The sequence below is a fragment of the Clupea harengus genome, chromosome 3 (genome assembly GCF_900700415.2).
Source record: "Clupea harengus chromosome 3, Ch_v2.0.2, whole genome shotgun sequence".
Taxonomy (NCBI): domain Eukaryota; kingdom Metazoa; phylum Chordata; class Actinopteri; order Clupeiformes; family Clupeidae; genus Clupea; species Clupea harengus.
In genome coordinates, this window is record NC_045154.1 from 30,338,036 (window position 1) to 30,351,438 (window position 13,403).

General features: G+C 44.9%; 1 protein-coding gene across 5 annotated transcripts in view; it reads right to left on the reverse strand.

Moving 5' to 3' along the window:
- LOC105910342 (FA complementation group A) overlaps positions 1–13,083 on the reverse strand; it is a 21,444-nt gene extending 8,361 nt beyond the window's left edge. The window contains exons 1-26 of one of the 5 annotated variants that reach the window (XM_031565357.2): positions 12,716–13,083; positions 12,503–12,616; positions 12,143–12,258; positions 11,715–11,817; positions 11,212–11,354; positions 10,634–10,729; positions 8,697–8,764; positions 8,230–8,333; positions 7,828–7,938; positions 7,308–7,395; positions 7,044–7,156; positions 6,825–6,901; positions 5,939–6,080; positions 5,272–5,405; positions 4,323–4,433; positions 3,881–3,976; positions 3,296–3,355; positions 2,912–3,000; positions 2,757–2,817; positions 2,578–2,627; positions 2,272–2,348; positions 1,956–2,057; positions 1,613–1,746; positions 1,249–1,319; positions 779–878; positions 352–569 (exon numbers count right to left, since the gene is read on the reverse strand). In XM_031565357.2, the coding sequence (XP_031421217.1) occupies positions 352–569; positions 779–878; positions 1,249–1,319; positions 1,613–1,746; positions 1,956–2,057; positions 2,272–2,348; positions 2,578–2,627; positions 2,757–2,817; positions 2,912–3,000; positions 3,296–3,355; positions 3,881–3,976; positions 4,323–4,433; positions 5,272–5,405; positions 5,939–6,080; positions 6,825–6,901; positions 7,044–7,156; positions 7,308–7,395; positions 7,828–7,938; positions 8,230–8,333; positions 8,697–8,764; positions 10,634–10,729; positions 11,212–11,354; positions 11,715–11,817; positions 12,143–12,258; positions 12,503–12,566 (2,528 nt within the window). In that variant the 5' untranslated portion in view covers positions 12,567–12,616; positions 12,716–13,083. Of the gene's footprint in view, positions 1–351; positions 570–778; positions 879–1,248; positions 1,320–1,612; positions 1,747–1,955; positions 2,058–2,271; positions 2,349–2,577; positions 2,628–2,756; positions 2,818–2,911; positions 3,001–3,295; positions 3,356–3,880; positions 3,977–4,322; positions 4,434–5,271; positions 5,406–5,938; positions 6,081–6,824; positions 6,902–7,043; positions 7,157–7,307; positions 7,396–7,827; positions 7,939–8,229; positions 8,334–8,696; positions 8,765–10,633; positions 10,730–11,211; positions 11,355–11,714; positions 11,818–12,142; positions 12,259–12,502; positions 12,696–12,715 lie in introns of those variants that run through there. The other 4 variants (XM_031565356.2, XM_031565355.2, XM_042707385.1 and 1 more) reach the window with 4 other exon arrangements.
- Between the last annotated feature and the right edge of the window lie 320 nt (positions 13,084–13,403).

The window sequence follows — 13,403 nt, forward strand, 5'->3', positions numbered from 1 at the left end:
CTACAGACCTGCAGAACTCCATCACTATCCACCAGTATGAGAGGCATAGGCTGGGATATCCCTCCACTATCCCTTTCCCTCGGGACTGACGCGAATGGGAATTCAGCACTATCTGAAATTGTCTACATAAGGTCACTGAATAAAACATCAGTTTACAAAGAGCTCTGAATAAAAAAAAAAAAAAGAGGCTTCACTTATGCTCTAATGATTGCCCATTAAAAAGGCTGATGGGAGAAAACAATACAGCTGGAAACTCCATTAGAAGACAGCAGACAGCAGACATGATGGAATCCGTGTAACAGAGAGTGCTGATCTCAGATCAGCTGGAGACCCTGTGGGACAGGAGCTCACCTCAGACAGAAGTTCATGTGTTCACTGGTGTGGTACGGCAGGACTGCACTCAGGGCCTCGGCCACAGGCAGGGGGCTGCACGGGTCAGAGGACGAGGAGGAGGAAGAGGAGGAGGACGACGAAGGCGGCTGCACCGTGGGGCACTGAGGGCCAGCTGCATGAAGCTGCACCAGCAGAGCTGCTAGTCCCAGCACATGAGTCGCACTCAAAGAGTGACCCTATGAAAGAGGACAGAGAGACACCCGTCGGGTTTCGTTTTACCAGAGAAAGACAAATCATAACAAGACCATCTGGAGGTTTGCAAGGTGAGGTGAGACGGAGAGAGAGAGAGGGAGAAAGAGAGGGAGAAAGAGAGAGATGAAAAAAAGCATGAAAGAAAGACAGAGAGGTCGTGAAAACCGGGCGAGAGGGTGAAATATCAGCTGACCTGGTGGGGCAGCAGGTCCCATAAGCGATGCAGGAGGGCGGTGAACAACCGTCTGTGGCCCAGCAGGAGCTTCACGAACAGGGCCGCCCACGCTCCCTGCCTGGGGTGGGACAGGAGACAGGAGACAGGAGGGCGTGAACACTTTCAGGAGGGGCAGCGCAGTATATAAACACGCTCCGGATCTCCCCCCCCCCCAAACACCTGCCATTTTAGAATGATGCAACTCCAAAAAAATGTAGTTATATTTATATTTCTTAATAGAATTTCTATTTCTATTATTAGAAGACATACATCAGTCAGTGGAGAAATGCAGATGCACAACTAACTGGTTTAAGGGCTAGAGGCAAGTTAAAAGGCTACTGTATGTAGCAGTAGCAGTGGCAAAAATCATATTAATGATACAAGACTCATTCAATATAGTGTATATAGTGACGGACGGGAAGAGACCTGCGTTGTGTGCCCCGTCTCACCTATTGGGGGGACTGACTTTGGAGGCATCCAGGAGACACTGGCAGAAGCCCCTCAGGAGGGCATTCACCACCTGCTCGCTCAGCACAAGGAAGGCACCGGAACAACCAGGGGGAGAGGGCAGGAGAACACACACACACACACACACACACACAGGAGAGACACACGTATCAAACCCAGTCACTTCTCAGCTGCGTTTGACCTCTGTGGTCTTTAAGGCAGAACAGCTCATCTGGAGGAATGTGCTGTGCACAAGTGTGGGAGTGAGACTGACAAAACCCTTGCATATACTGTGTCCAGTATGTGACTAAATACAGCTTAACAATTGGGTTGGTACATGCAGTAAATATGGATGGATATACTCACTCTGGTCTGGAGTTCGTTGGGAGAGAGCGCCCCCGTCTGGAGCTGAATGACGTTGCGTCCGACTGCCTCCTCTGGGGGCTCAGGGGACGTTCCGCTCAGTGTGTCTGAGACACGGGCCAGCTGGGCTGACACGTCTGTACAGCCCACAACAGAGAGAGAGAGAAAGGGGGGGGGGGGGGGTCAGAGTGTGAGGGGTCGGTCAGAAGGTCACAGGTTTTGTGTGTGAGCCTGAGAGTGTGAGTGAGCGAGAGAGGGAGGGAGAGAAAGAGAGAGAGTGCGTATCTGTGTGCATAATAGTGACAGACAAGATAAAGTGATTTGTAGTGTGTGCACGTGTGCTTGCCTCCATGATTAGCTCCAGAAGACAGCAGCTTCCTGAGGTCCTGCAGCTGAGAGCGCAGTACTGCCAGAAGAGCCTCACTGCCCTCCATGGGCCTCACCACACCTGCACACACACACACACACACACACACACACACACACACACACACACACACACACACACACACACACACACAATTATATAATAATCATAAATTCAACCATTTGCACTCACACCATAGTCTGATGCGCGCGCGCGCGCGCGCGTGCACACACACACACACACACACACACACACACACACGCACACACACACACACACACACACACGCACTCACCACTCTGCTGCCTCTGGCTCTCACTCTGGCAGGACTCTGTGTAGGATGAGTACACAGCTGCTGGGATCTTATCAGCCCTGGAAAAATAGACACAACAGACCATTCCATATGAATGAACTCAGTCAACAAACCAACTCAACTCACAACATCAGCACTAGATGGGGAACACAGTACAGTCCTCTCTGTAATACAAACACAGTTAAAAAGGCTTGAAATGCATGCTGACGACGGACAAATGAGGACACACAAAGTCAGTTAAAGTCAGAGTGTGAGCTTGAGTGCATGTGTGTGTGTGTGTGTGTGTACCTCCTCAGGGCTTCAATGAAGTTCATTCTGGCATCTGCCTTGACAGGCAACTGCATGAAAATGGTAGCACAGATATTTAACACACACTCAAAATACATCCAATCCTCAAAGCTACACCAAGACAAGACGCAAATACACTTAACGATAACAAGCCATTTTTGAGTGACAGGCATACTGACCACTCGTGGAATGAGGAGGGTGGGCAGGAAGCGGGACAGGAAGTATGGCCTCCTGAAAATGCTGAATAAAAAAAAAAAAAGGCCGGTGCTATTGAATTTACAGCGCATGCAGCAAGACATATCTATTTAAACGCAGATGAACACAGTGTAGTTACCTTGCTTCCATGATCATGGCAGAGATCTTCCCAGTGCTTTCAAACAGAGAGATGGCCTTCTCCACATCCTGCCGGGCCTGATGCTCTGGCTGTGTGGACATGTGACAGTTTGTGTGCGCACGGGTGTGTGTGTGTATGTGTGTGTGTGTGTGTGTATGTATGTGTGTGTGCATGTGTGTGTATGTGTGTGTGCATGTGTGTGTATTTTTTTATCAGGGGGAAAAAAAGAGGGAAAGAGAAGGTAAATTCTTAAAACCATAACAGAACCCATGAAAAAATTAAAACATCAGAAGTTATAAAACAGATGAATTGAGAAGTATAAATGTCGGTCTCCAGCCTGTTGCCTTGGCTCTCCTGACTTTGACCACCAGGGGGAGCTCTTACCTGTACAGTTGCAGCAGCTCCAGACACGTCCTCATAGAGGCCCATTTCCTCCACTGACACCTGCACACATTTCACCACATTAACCACTACAAACCATTCCTTTGGTGCTCATACACAGACATATGGGCAGGGCAGTTTATAATAACTAGGGAAACCATGTCACCTTTAGCAACATAGTGTCGGATTTCTTAAATCCATTAAAATCCGTTGTGTGTGTATGTGTGGGAGAACACACAATAAACATATAAATCACCGTTCTTATTGATGAACTTTCTTATCTATCAATTTCCGTCTCAATCAACCAAGCCCTACACATATTCAGACAACATTTCAATTTGCCTCAAGTGTGAACTTTCATATTGAAGCACAACAAGATAATTTTCTAACAGCCCTACCCCTTTTACCCAGCTTCTGTCTGATATGGTAGCAGTTCCAATTAGCAACAATTAAACACTAATCCCAATGAAAAAGCTCGGACACCTGTAACGCATAACCAGTGACCTGAGCCTCAAAGCACACGTGCAAAGGAAGTGAATGGAGTGAGTTTCCTATGGGCCCTTGGCTCAGAACTTGAGTTGGTCTTACCTTCAGGTCAGCCAGTCTGGTCTTAGCGAGGGACACGTACTCCAGCAGAAGAGAGCGGTGCTTGGCTGGAACATATGGGGGGTGTAGAATATGCACCTGGAACATGAGGGGAGGAGAGGAGTGGAGTGGACGAGACAAGAGGGTCACCAAGGGGCAAATATGACAAGGACAGAACAGATGATGAGACCGTAACACCTCAGCCACAAATATATGTTTTTTTCTTTTAAATGTCTTTAAATTTCAGACAAATGTTCAGTGGGAATGCCAGTCCCAAGTCCCCACTGTAAAAAGCAGCTGGAGCTAGAATAACCCAGAAGGTCAGCTTAATTAAGAAGCACTCAGAAATGTCTTCTGCTGTTGTTATTTTAGGCTGCATTATACACAAGATAAAGACTATGCCTGCTCTCAAAGGCCACAAAAAGGTCACAGAGTGGAAATGTACCTTCAGGTACTGTGGCGGGTCGAAGGGCACCAGGTCAGACAGAAACTTCAGCAGGAACACGAGTGACTTCTTGCTGTTGCCGTGGTAACCACTGGCCCCTCCAAAGGCCAGCTAAAAATAATACAAACAACTGCTATTGTGATGACAGTGAAGTCAAGTCTGTGTGCCTGTGTGTGTGTGTGTGTGTGCGTGTGTGTGTGTGTGTTTGTTCCTGTTCTACACACGACACCTGAGACATCCCTGATGCATCCGCAAGCATTTCGAAGTTCATTTAACAGTTGAGCAGCTGACAGCAGTTTCCCTGCCACATATTACCTGCATTGACAAACTGATGCCACAGCAGTCTACAGGGAGCGTGAAGTGGAGCAAAATCATCAGTGGAGCCATTTATGAATAAAGCCCTCCACTCGCTAAAGCCATGAACTGGACACGATGCAGGGCGGGGCGGGGCGGCCAAGGGGTCAAAACTGGGGAGACGGGGTTTCCATCCAAAAGTAGCACAGGCACACCAGTGGCACCAATAAATCAATCAGTGATGTGAAATGAAACATAAAAGTCAAATCCTCCGATCCTGTCTGATACAAGACATATTTTGGGACAGTATCATAGTGACAACATAGTAATCGCCTGCGAGTGTCGAGTGCGAGTGTACCACCTCTCCTATAGGCGTAAGGACGGTGTACAGCATCAGTATTCTGTCCGTTCTTACACTGAGACTGCGAAAGAGTAGTCTTTGGCCAAGCACCCACAATGCACCTCATAAAAATATATAACCCATTACCCAAGCATGCTCACATAATTGTCGGGACAGCCCCAGTGTAATGGACAGTGTATACTGAAGCAGAGGGCAGGCAGGCAGGCAGGCAGGCAGGCAGGCAGACAGACACACACACACACACACACACACACACACACACACACACACACACACACACACACACACACACACCTTAAACCAGTCGCTGTAGGAGGGGAACACAGCTGGGCCCTCTAGTGCTCCCTGACGAACCAAGAGGAAGGCAGTGACCATGCTCTCAAGATCATAGGTTTCAAATGCCGAGCTCAAGAGTCCCGACAGCATTTCTACAAGAGAAGGAGACACACACAGAAATAATGACATTATCTGTTATTATTATTATTATTATTATCATCTATTATGTTATCTCTGTGCCAGGGCACTAGGGCCATTCTCTGAGAGTGGAAGTCAGCAGTCCATCAACACAAGTTAATATACTGGAAAGCAAACATGGCCCCTGTCTGAATTGTTTTGTTTTCACACACACTGCTTGCCATATGTAAGTGTGAGTATGTTTGCCTATGTGTACGTGTGTGTGTGTGTGTGTGTGTGTGTGTGTGTGACAGGCTCATGTGGTATTGTGTCCTGTTTCCATATTTACTTAAAAGACGTGACCATTTTTAGCATGCAAACAGTATGTGGCATCATTTAGCATATGTGAGTGTGAGTATTTAAGTGTCCCTAAACAAGACAAGGCTGTGCACCATATGTGTGTATGTGTGTGTATCTGTCTATCTGTCTATAGCTCTGCGTGTGCGTGTCTATATGAATGTTACAGTTACGTTACAGTGACCAAATGTGTGTGTATGCGTGTGCTTACGTTTGAGGCATGGCTGTGTGTCTGAGTGGTACACCAACAGGGTGGACAGGCAGGACAGGACATGCTGCCAGTTGACCTCGTGGGTCTCCAGCACCTGCTGCAAATGGGCGAGCAGCTCCTCCACACTGAACAGCACACACAGCTAACACACACACACACACACACACACACACACACAGAGAAGTCAACCAGTTACATTCCCACAATCCTTTGTTCCATGTTTCTAATGGAAGAGGAAGTATATTTATAGGACCATCAACGGCACATTGTGTTCTATATCTGATCATTTCAGGACATAGACATAAATAAGCACAAAATGCATTTGATGTGCGGATAACAGCATTGAATGGCCAAGGAGAAAGTGGTTAACATGGGAAATCAGCATTTATGCCGTTCTATTGTTTTCTGTCTCTACAAGCAAATGGTCTCAAAATGTCACTTGCATAATGCAATCTATGCTCAAAAACTAACACGACTGTGTATAAACCAATAAGGCCCCTTTTGGATGACACACATTTCTGTCAAATAACTTCATTCCAGGTGAGCAAACAATGGATGCTAATTCGATTTTTTCCGATGAGCGAGTTCTCGTCAGCCTTCTACCACACCTGTGATGGCTTTTGTCAAACATAGTTTGCCACACCTGTGGTGGCTTTGTCATACATATTATGTATGGTAGGTGGACTGCATTTATATAGCGCTTTTGTGCTTTGTACTTTTGTACATTGTACTCTGTACTGACCTCTCCAAGCGCTTTACATGTTAACGCCTCAGACATCTACCCGTTCACACACACACACTGATACTACTTGCTCAAGGATGGTATTGTGATGGGACCCAAAATTATCACAAGGGGCTTATACACACAAAGGAGGGACTAGCCTACCTTACAGAACAGAGATGTCAAGAGTGGGTTGGTTTTGGCAAAGGTCCAGTTGCTTTGCATGGCAACTGCATCTGACACTAAAAAGTAAAAACACAAATAAACACCTTCCCAAAAAAAGAATAAAAGATAATTGTGTTGTTTCTGTCTAATACATTCTGTGTGTCGGCGTATGCGAGGGTGGTGTGTGTAGGAGTGTCTGCATGTGTCCTGCATGCTCACCTTTGAGTCGCGGGCAGTATGTGAGTATGTGTGTGAGGGAGCGCGTAGAGAAATTACACAGAGCCTTGCCTACAACAGAGGCGTGGGTCAGAGAGGCCTCAAGCGCTCGCACCCTGTTTAATGTTGTGAGAGAGAGCGAGAGCGAGAGAGAGAGAGAGCGAGAGAGAGAGGAAGAACAGAACAGGAATGATTCAGTTCACACCACCACAAGCTGCATATTTGCCATGGGAGGCTGTGTCATCAAATTCTGATGGATCAGCTCACCAGGCCGCCACTGCCTCCTCCTGCTCCTGCTCCTGCTCCTGCTCCTGCTCCTGTGGGCCCTGGCTGGAGCTCAGCAAATCCAGCAGCCCTGATTAAGAGAATTAAAGTCCACCATGAGCTGGTCCACAATAGTCTTGTTTATTTCAAAACCCCTTCTTCCACTGCCTTCACTGTGGTCTGGACATACTCAGTGGGTTAAGGGGCATCACATCACAAATGAGAGCCATTTGAAATGATATCAAATCTGATTTGAACAGCCTGTGGCCTTCTGACTGGCCTGCCAGAGATTTGTTGGGTCGTGCTCTTCCCAGCTGAGTTTCCAGACTATAATCCCTGCAGAACCTGAGCCAAGATATAGTCTGGCAGCCCACAGCTATTCTAGAGCTAGAAGTGTGTGAAAAGGGCTAAAGTTGAGCCTATGTTTATACATAAAACACAGCTGCGGCTATGCAACACACAATACATTCTTGGTCAAAGCCCCAATATATGTGAAAATCTAAATTAAGAGTGTGGCACTCACAGCAGAGCATGTCGTCCAGCACGGAGCAGCAACGCTGAGAGAATCTTCTGGAAGACGAAGAGGCGTCCTGGGCTTCTTCAAAGCCAGCCCGTACCAGAGCGCACATGACAGCTGGAGCACAATATTGAACATATATGCATGTTACGCTTAAAATGAGTGTTTCTGCACATCCAGTGGCTTTAGTTTTTTTAAAGGTGCTAATAACAGAAATAGTAAGCTATTAAAGATGTAGAGGCCTGTATTTTAGAATCCTAACCATTTGCCCAGCTATGGATCATTTGCATATTTGAGGCAAAGCAGGTTCAAGAAGTCAACAAGGAAGGAAAACGACGCCTGGAATGGGCTGCCTTATTGAAACAGAGATAGCAGGCCGGAATGTGTGTGTGGTGTTGTTATTCCTACTTGACAGGATCTTCTGCTTGGCATCTCCCTCCTCCTTCTGGGCAGAAGCTAACCCACTCAGGGCCTGTAACTCTTTCACCAACCAGCTCCTAACTCCATCGTCACTGAACACAAAAAACGATCTAGCTTCTAAAGATGCAGTGTGCAGTTTGTGTCATCAGTGCGAAAGAACTATAGTCTACTTAAGACTACGGTTTAATAGGCATCACACTCCCACAAGATTGCACATTTCTTTTATTGTTTCAGACGTTGCACCAGCCTTTGTTTTGTCGTTCCTTTTTTTGTAGATCTTGAAGAAATTTCAGTTTAAACAATAAAACCTATGTACAAGACTAACATCCATGCATAACTTTGGACCAAACCCACATTTGAGAAGCAGAAATATAATGCATGGGTGTTGCACATAAAAAAAATGATCTGCAAGTGGCATAAAGTAAAACAAAGATGCACGACGTGCCAAAACGTACCTTTCAAGCAGGTCCTCCATGGAGAGCATGTTCTCAGCATGTAAATAGTACACAACCTCCAGTTTAGGCTGTGGGTGAGAGAAAAAAAATAGACGAACAGCTTTAAATGAACAGGCCTGCTTCATATCAGTTTACTCAACATGAATGCATTTCAATTAATTATTTTACTATTTAGCCTTCATAGGCTCTCACTTGAGCAAATACAGGTTTCTTAGCATTGGTATGTTGATGACATTTAAGTCGCTCTGTCACCTACATACTGTGCGTTAAATAGTGTCAGGTTGTACAAAATGCAGCTACTAGAGTTCTTATGGAAACAAAAAGAAATCATAACATTACTCCAAAACGTATGTACTTGTACAGAACTGACTTTACGTAAAGCACTGCTGCTTGTTTATAAGTCACTAAATAGGACAGGGCCAAAGTATCTTAAAATTATAAACACACACCTGCTAAACCTCTCAGACCACAGGAGAACAATCTATTTGTAATACCTCCTGTCAGAACTAAACATGGTGAAGCAGTTTTTATCGCTATGCTGCTCAGCTCTGGAACCAACGTCCAGATGACATCAGAGGTACTCCAACTGTAGCTAGTTTCAAATCTAGATTTAAGACCCAACTGTTCTCAGATGTTTTTTGTAAACTGATCAAATTAACTCTTTCTTTGTTCTTTACAACTGTTATGATGCACTTTTTTTCTGGAAGTAGAAGTGACTCCATCAAACTGATCACCAGCAGCCTAGGCAATCTGTCTATTCTGGTCAAGCCCCAAGTCAAAAACCTTGGTGTGATATTCGATTCGGCCTTTAAATTTGACAAACAGGTCGATGCAGTAGTTCAAGCCAGCTTATTCCAACTTCGCACCATTGCCAAAATTAAGTCTTTCCTGTCAACAAAATATCTTGAGAAGGTCATCCAGGTCTTAATATCCTCCTGGCTAGACTACTGCAACTCCTTGTATACTGGAATTAGCCACTTCTCTCTGTCCCGCCTACAACTACTCCAGAAAGCCGCTGCCAGGCTCCTGACCTGTACCCGGAAAAGAGGCCGTATTAGCCCTATCCAGGTCCACACTGGCTTCCAGTGTGGCTCAGGATTGATTTTAAGGTGCTCCTGTTTGTTTTTAAAGCCCTGAATGGGCAGGCCCCTTCCTCTATCGCAGACCTCTTAACCCCTTATTCCACCGCCAGGCCCCTCAGGTCGTCTAACTTAGGGCTCCTGGCAGTCCCCCAACCAAAGCTTAAATTCAGGGGTGACCGCGCTTTTGCTGTGGCAGCCCCTAGACTGTGGAACAGCATCCCCCTCTCAGATCAGATCAGCCGCCTCTATTGACTCTTTCAAGTCCAGGCTCAAAACCTTTTATTCTCTAGCATTTGGATCCTCCTGATCTGAGTTGATCATTTGTATACTTGCTTTCTGTGTATATAGATGCTTAGTTGAGTGTTTTGTTTCTGTTTTCTATTTGATTTTCTATTTTATTGTGATCTAATTGAACAGCACTACAGGTCAACGCGAGTTGTTTTTAAATGAGCTTTATAAATACATTTGACTAATTTCTGACAGGGAAATGCAATAATGGATTCTATTCAGGCTATTGATCTATGGTTCTATATTCAATGTTCCAAAGGAGACAAACACAGTCTGGGCTACTTCCGCAATTTTGTTATTCTATTTATATACTTCGTATGTTCTTTTAATTATGTTCTTTACTTTCTTTTAATTATATTTTCATCACTTGTCTTCATCTTTCCTTTGGATGTTCCTTTTACTCTTATTGATGTACAGCACATTGAATTGCCTTTGTGTATGAAATGGGCTACCTAACTAAACTTGCCTTGCCGATTACACGTTTGGGTTGAGTAAACAATCAGCAAGGACGAAATACACACACACACACAAACACAAACACAAACACACAAACACATAATCCCACACCTGTGATTTCCAATATTCCTGCCATAAAAGCCTGGGACTGAAGGTTCCGAGTGAGAGGAGCTCTCTCGTGGACTGAAGCAGCACTCGGAGCTGGGTCTGAGAAAAACATTTAGCATATATAACACAACAGCTAATGCCATATGAATAACCTCAAAACTCACTCTATTATGTTCAAAATACACACAAGTGCATCAGAGGCACAAGTACACTGCAAGTTATACAGCCATAGCATATGAGGCATCTCGGTCATTACAACTGAAATGGCTTGCATGGTGGACATAACAGAGTCAGTGCCTGGTGTAAGACTGGACAGTGAGATGGCTAATAGTCAGTCCCACCAGGATCTTGCAAGGGTTTATTTTGATTATCGCAGACAACATTTACTGAATTTGCCGCAGGAATTCTTGCTGACAAAACAATTTTGATAATAGAAGCAATCGCAAAATAATACAGAAATACCATGATTGTGTTTTTTACGGAAAGAGAAAATTACAATCCGCAGGGAATCCTTGAATTTGTGTGAATTCGTGAAATCGCAAGATTGCTAAATCCTGGAGGGACTTTACAGTGACAGGTACCCTCTGAGCTGAGGTCAGGAGTACGCCATCCTCTTCTCTCTCTGAGGGAGCGGTCAGCTCTAGCACTCTCTCCAGCACCACCCTCACTGAGAGCACACCCACAGGGATCCCCAGCTCCTGAGACTGCCTCTTCAGCTCACTCACTGCGGGCACACACACGCACACACACACACACACACACACACACACACACACACACACACACACACACACACACACATGCACACACGCTATGCTAAGTCAGCAGTACACAACCAACATGCATCATAAAATGCCCGTTGTCACAGCTGACTTGACAGTCTCCTTTTCTGAGTGAATAGATATCACCGAAACTGCAGCACACAACAGACACTCAACAGTGAATGCTCTCACTCACAAGTCACCATCACACAGGAAAGCACTCACTCACTAAGCTGCATGGTGTTGGAAACTACATAATTATAAGTGTGACGGAATTTTTTTGTGGGCTGATTTAGGTTTATAGGCATAAGATGATAACTTACAGAGGAAAGAAGCTCCAGTTTTCTGAACAGAGCAGTGGTCAAGTGCATCACTTTCTCCAGAATCCCAGTAATGATTACATTTCCCAAACTTGGGGCTTTGTTGCTATATTTTAAAAAAAGAAAAGAAAAACATTTTAAAGTGTTGTTGAGAGCCATTCTTTGGCAACAATCAACTGTAGGCTTAGTCTTTTCTGTGACAGTAATTGTAACAAATCAGGATTTTTGCTGCAGGACATAGTTGATAGATGCTAAACACGTCTAACTAGTAACACAAACTGACTGCACACATCCGATTAAACACATAGGGATGGGCATCATGATGTCTCTGAAATGAGTTGATATTTATTAATATGAATGGCACTGTCAGGCTGAATTAGTGAACAGCTAAGGTCTACAGCCCGTCAGGCCGCCTCCTCTCTCGGACATACTCCCACTTCCAGAAGCAGATCGGACAGGTTCTGGTTGCTGTTGAGAAGCTGAATAGCAGCTTCCTGCAGCTCCTCTTCAGATAGATGCTCTCTAGGCCTCTTTCCAGATCGGCTTGCTGCAAACCAGAAGACGTGAGGAATTGTTCACTCACGACGGTCATTCGAGTTTCACCTAATGTGAGGTCATTATGAACAATGTATACACTTAATAGAAACGGTCATTTTTTTTTTATTGAGAGACCAGACTCTGGGGTAACTGCTAGGCTCCAGATTGCACTCCCCACATAAAACATCGAATAAGGATGTGAAATGGGAGTGACCTGTGCTTTCTGAGGCAAAAAAGTGCAGCTTTCAACTTACCAAGAAGAGATGACAGCGATGCTCTCTGAGACGGTGCTAACACACTTGACGCCTCCAAAGACATTCTCTATTAGCTTGCTAGCCCCTTTATCTCGTGACAACCGTTAAGATAGTCTGTCCTGCCAACAAGTTTAACATCATACATTAACGATAAGACAACTATCATATGAAGCAGTTTTCAGCTAACTACCTACCTTAGCTGCAATGACTTACCTAGCTAGCTAGTGTAGGCATAGACCGTAAAGACTGTAGGAACAGAAACATGGCTTTCACCAGAGAATATTAAATCAGTTGCTGATTTCTTTCAGCACAGTCGTGTTTCACTCCGGAAAAACCTTGAAAAGCCATGTTGACGGTCAGAATATGGCTATTGAAGAATGTAGCTTAGTTTAAACTTTTAAACCATTCAATCCATTACAAACACCACATTCAAAGCCATGTTGTTTACTCGGTAGACAGCATTTGTGTTTTGTACCATACTTCCTATTACGTTCCCCGCGCGGATTAGTTTTAAACTTTCATTGGTTGAAATGCTCTCAGGCAGCCAATCCACAGGTTGTATGAAACCCCCACGTCCCATAGACGGAGAGACGTCAGAAAAGTCGACACACCAAAGCTCCAGTAGTCGGTATGAATCTCTTTATTTGCAAAATATTGCGAAGTTACCTCGACCAGTGTTTTTATTAAGGTGGCTTGGAAGCTAATATAATATAGCATTGGTGTAACTATATTTTGTTACAATGAACGCCTGAAAATATAAGCTTAAGTATTTATGAAATATCTCATACCTAGTGAGAGGCCTGACGTTTGACAATTCATCACTCATGTCTTTGGCAACAAGATTCTCCCTATGAAGCATGCAGTGTCACACATGGCTCTTGCACCGTCTGTGCACATCGTG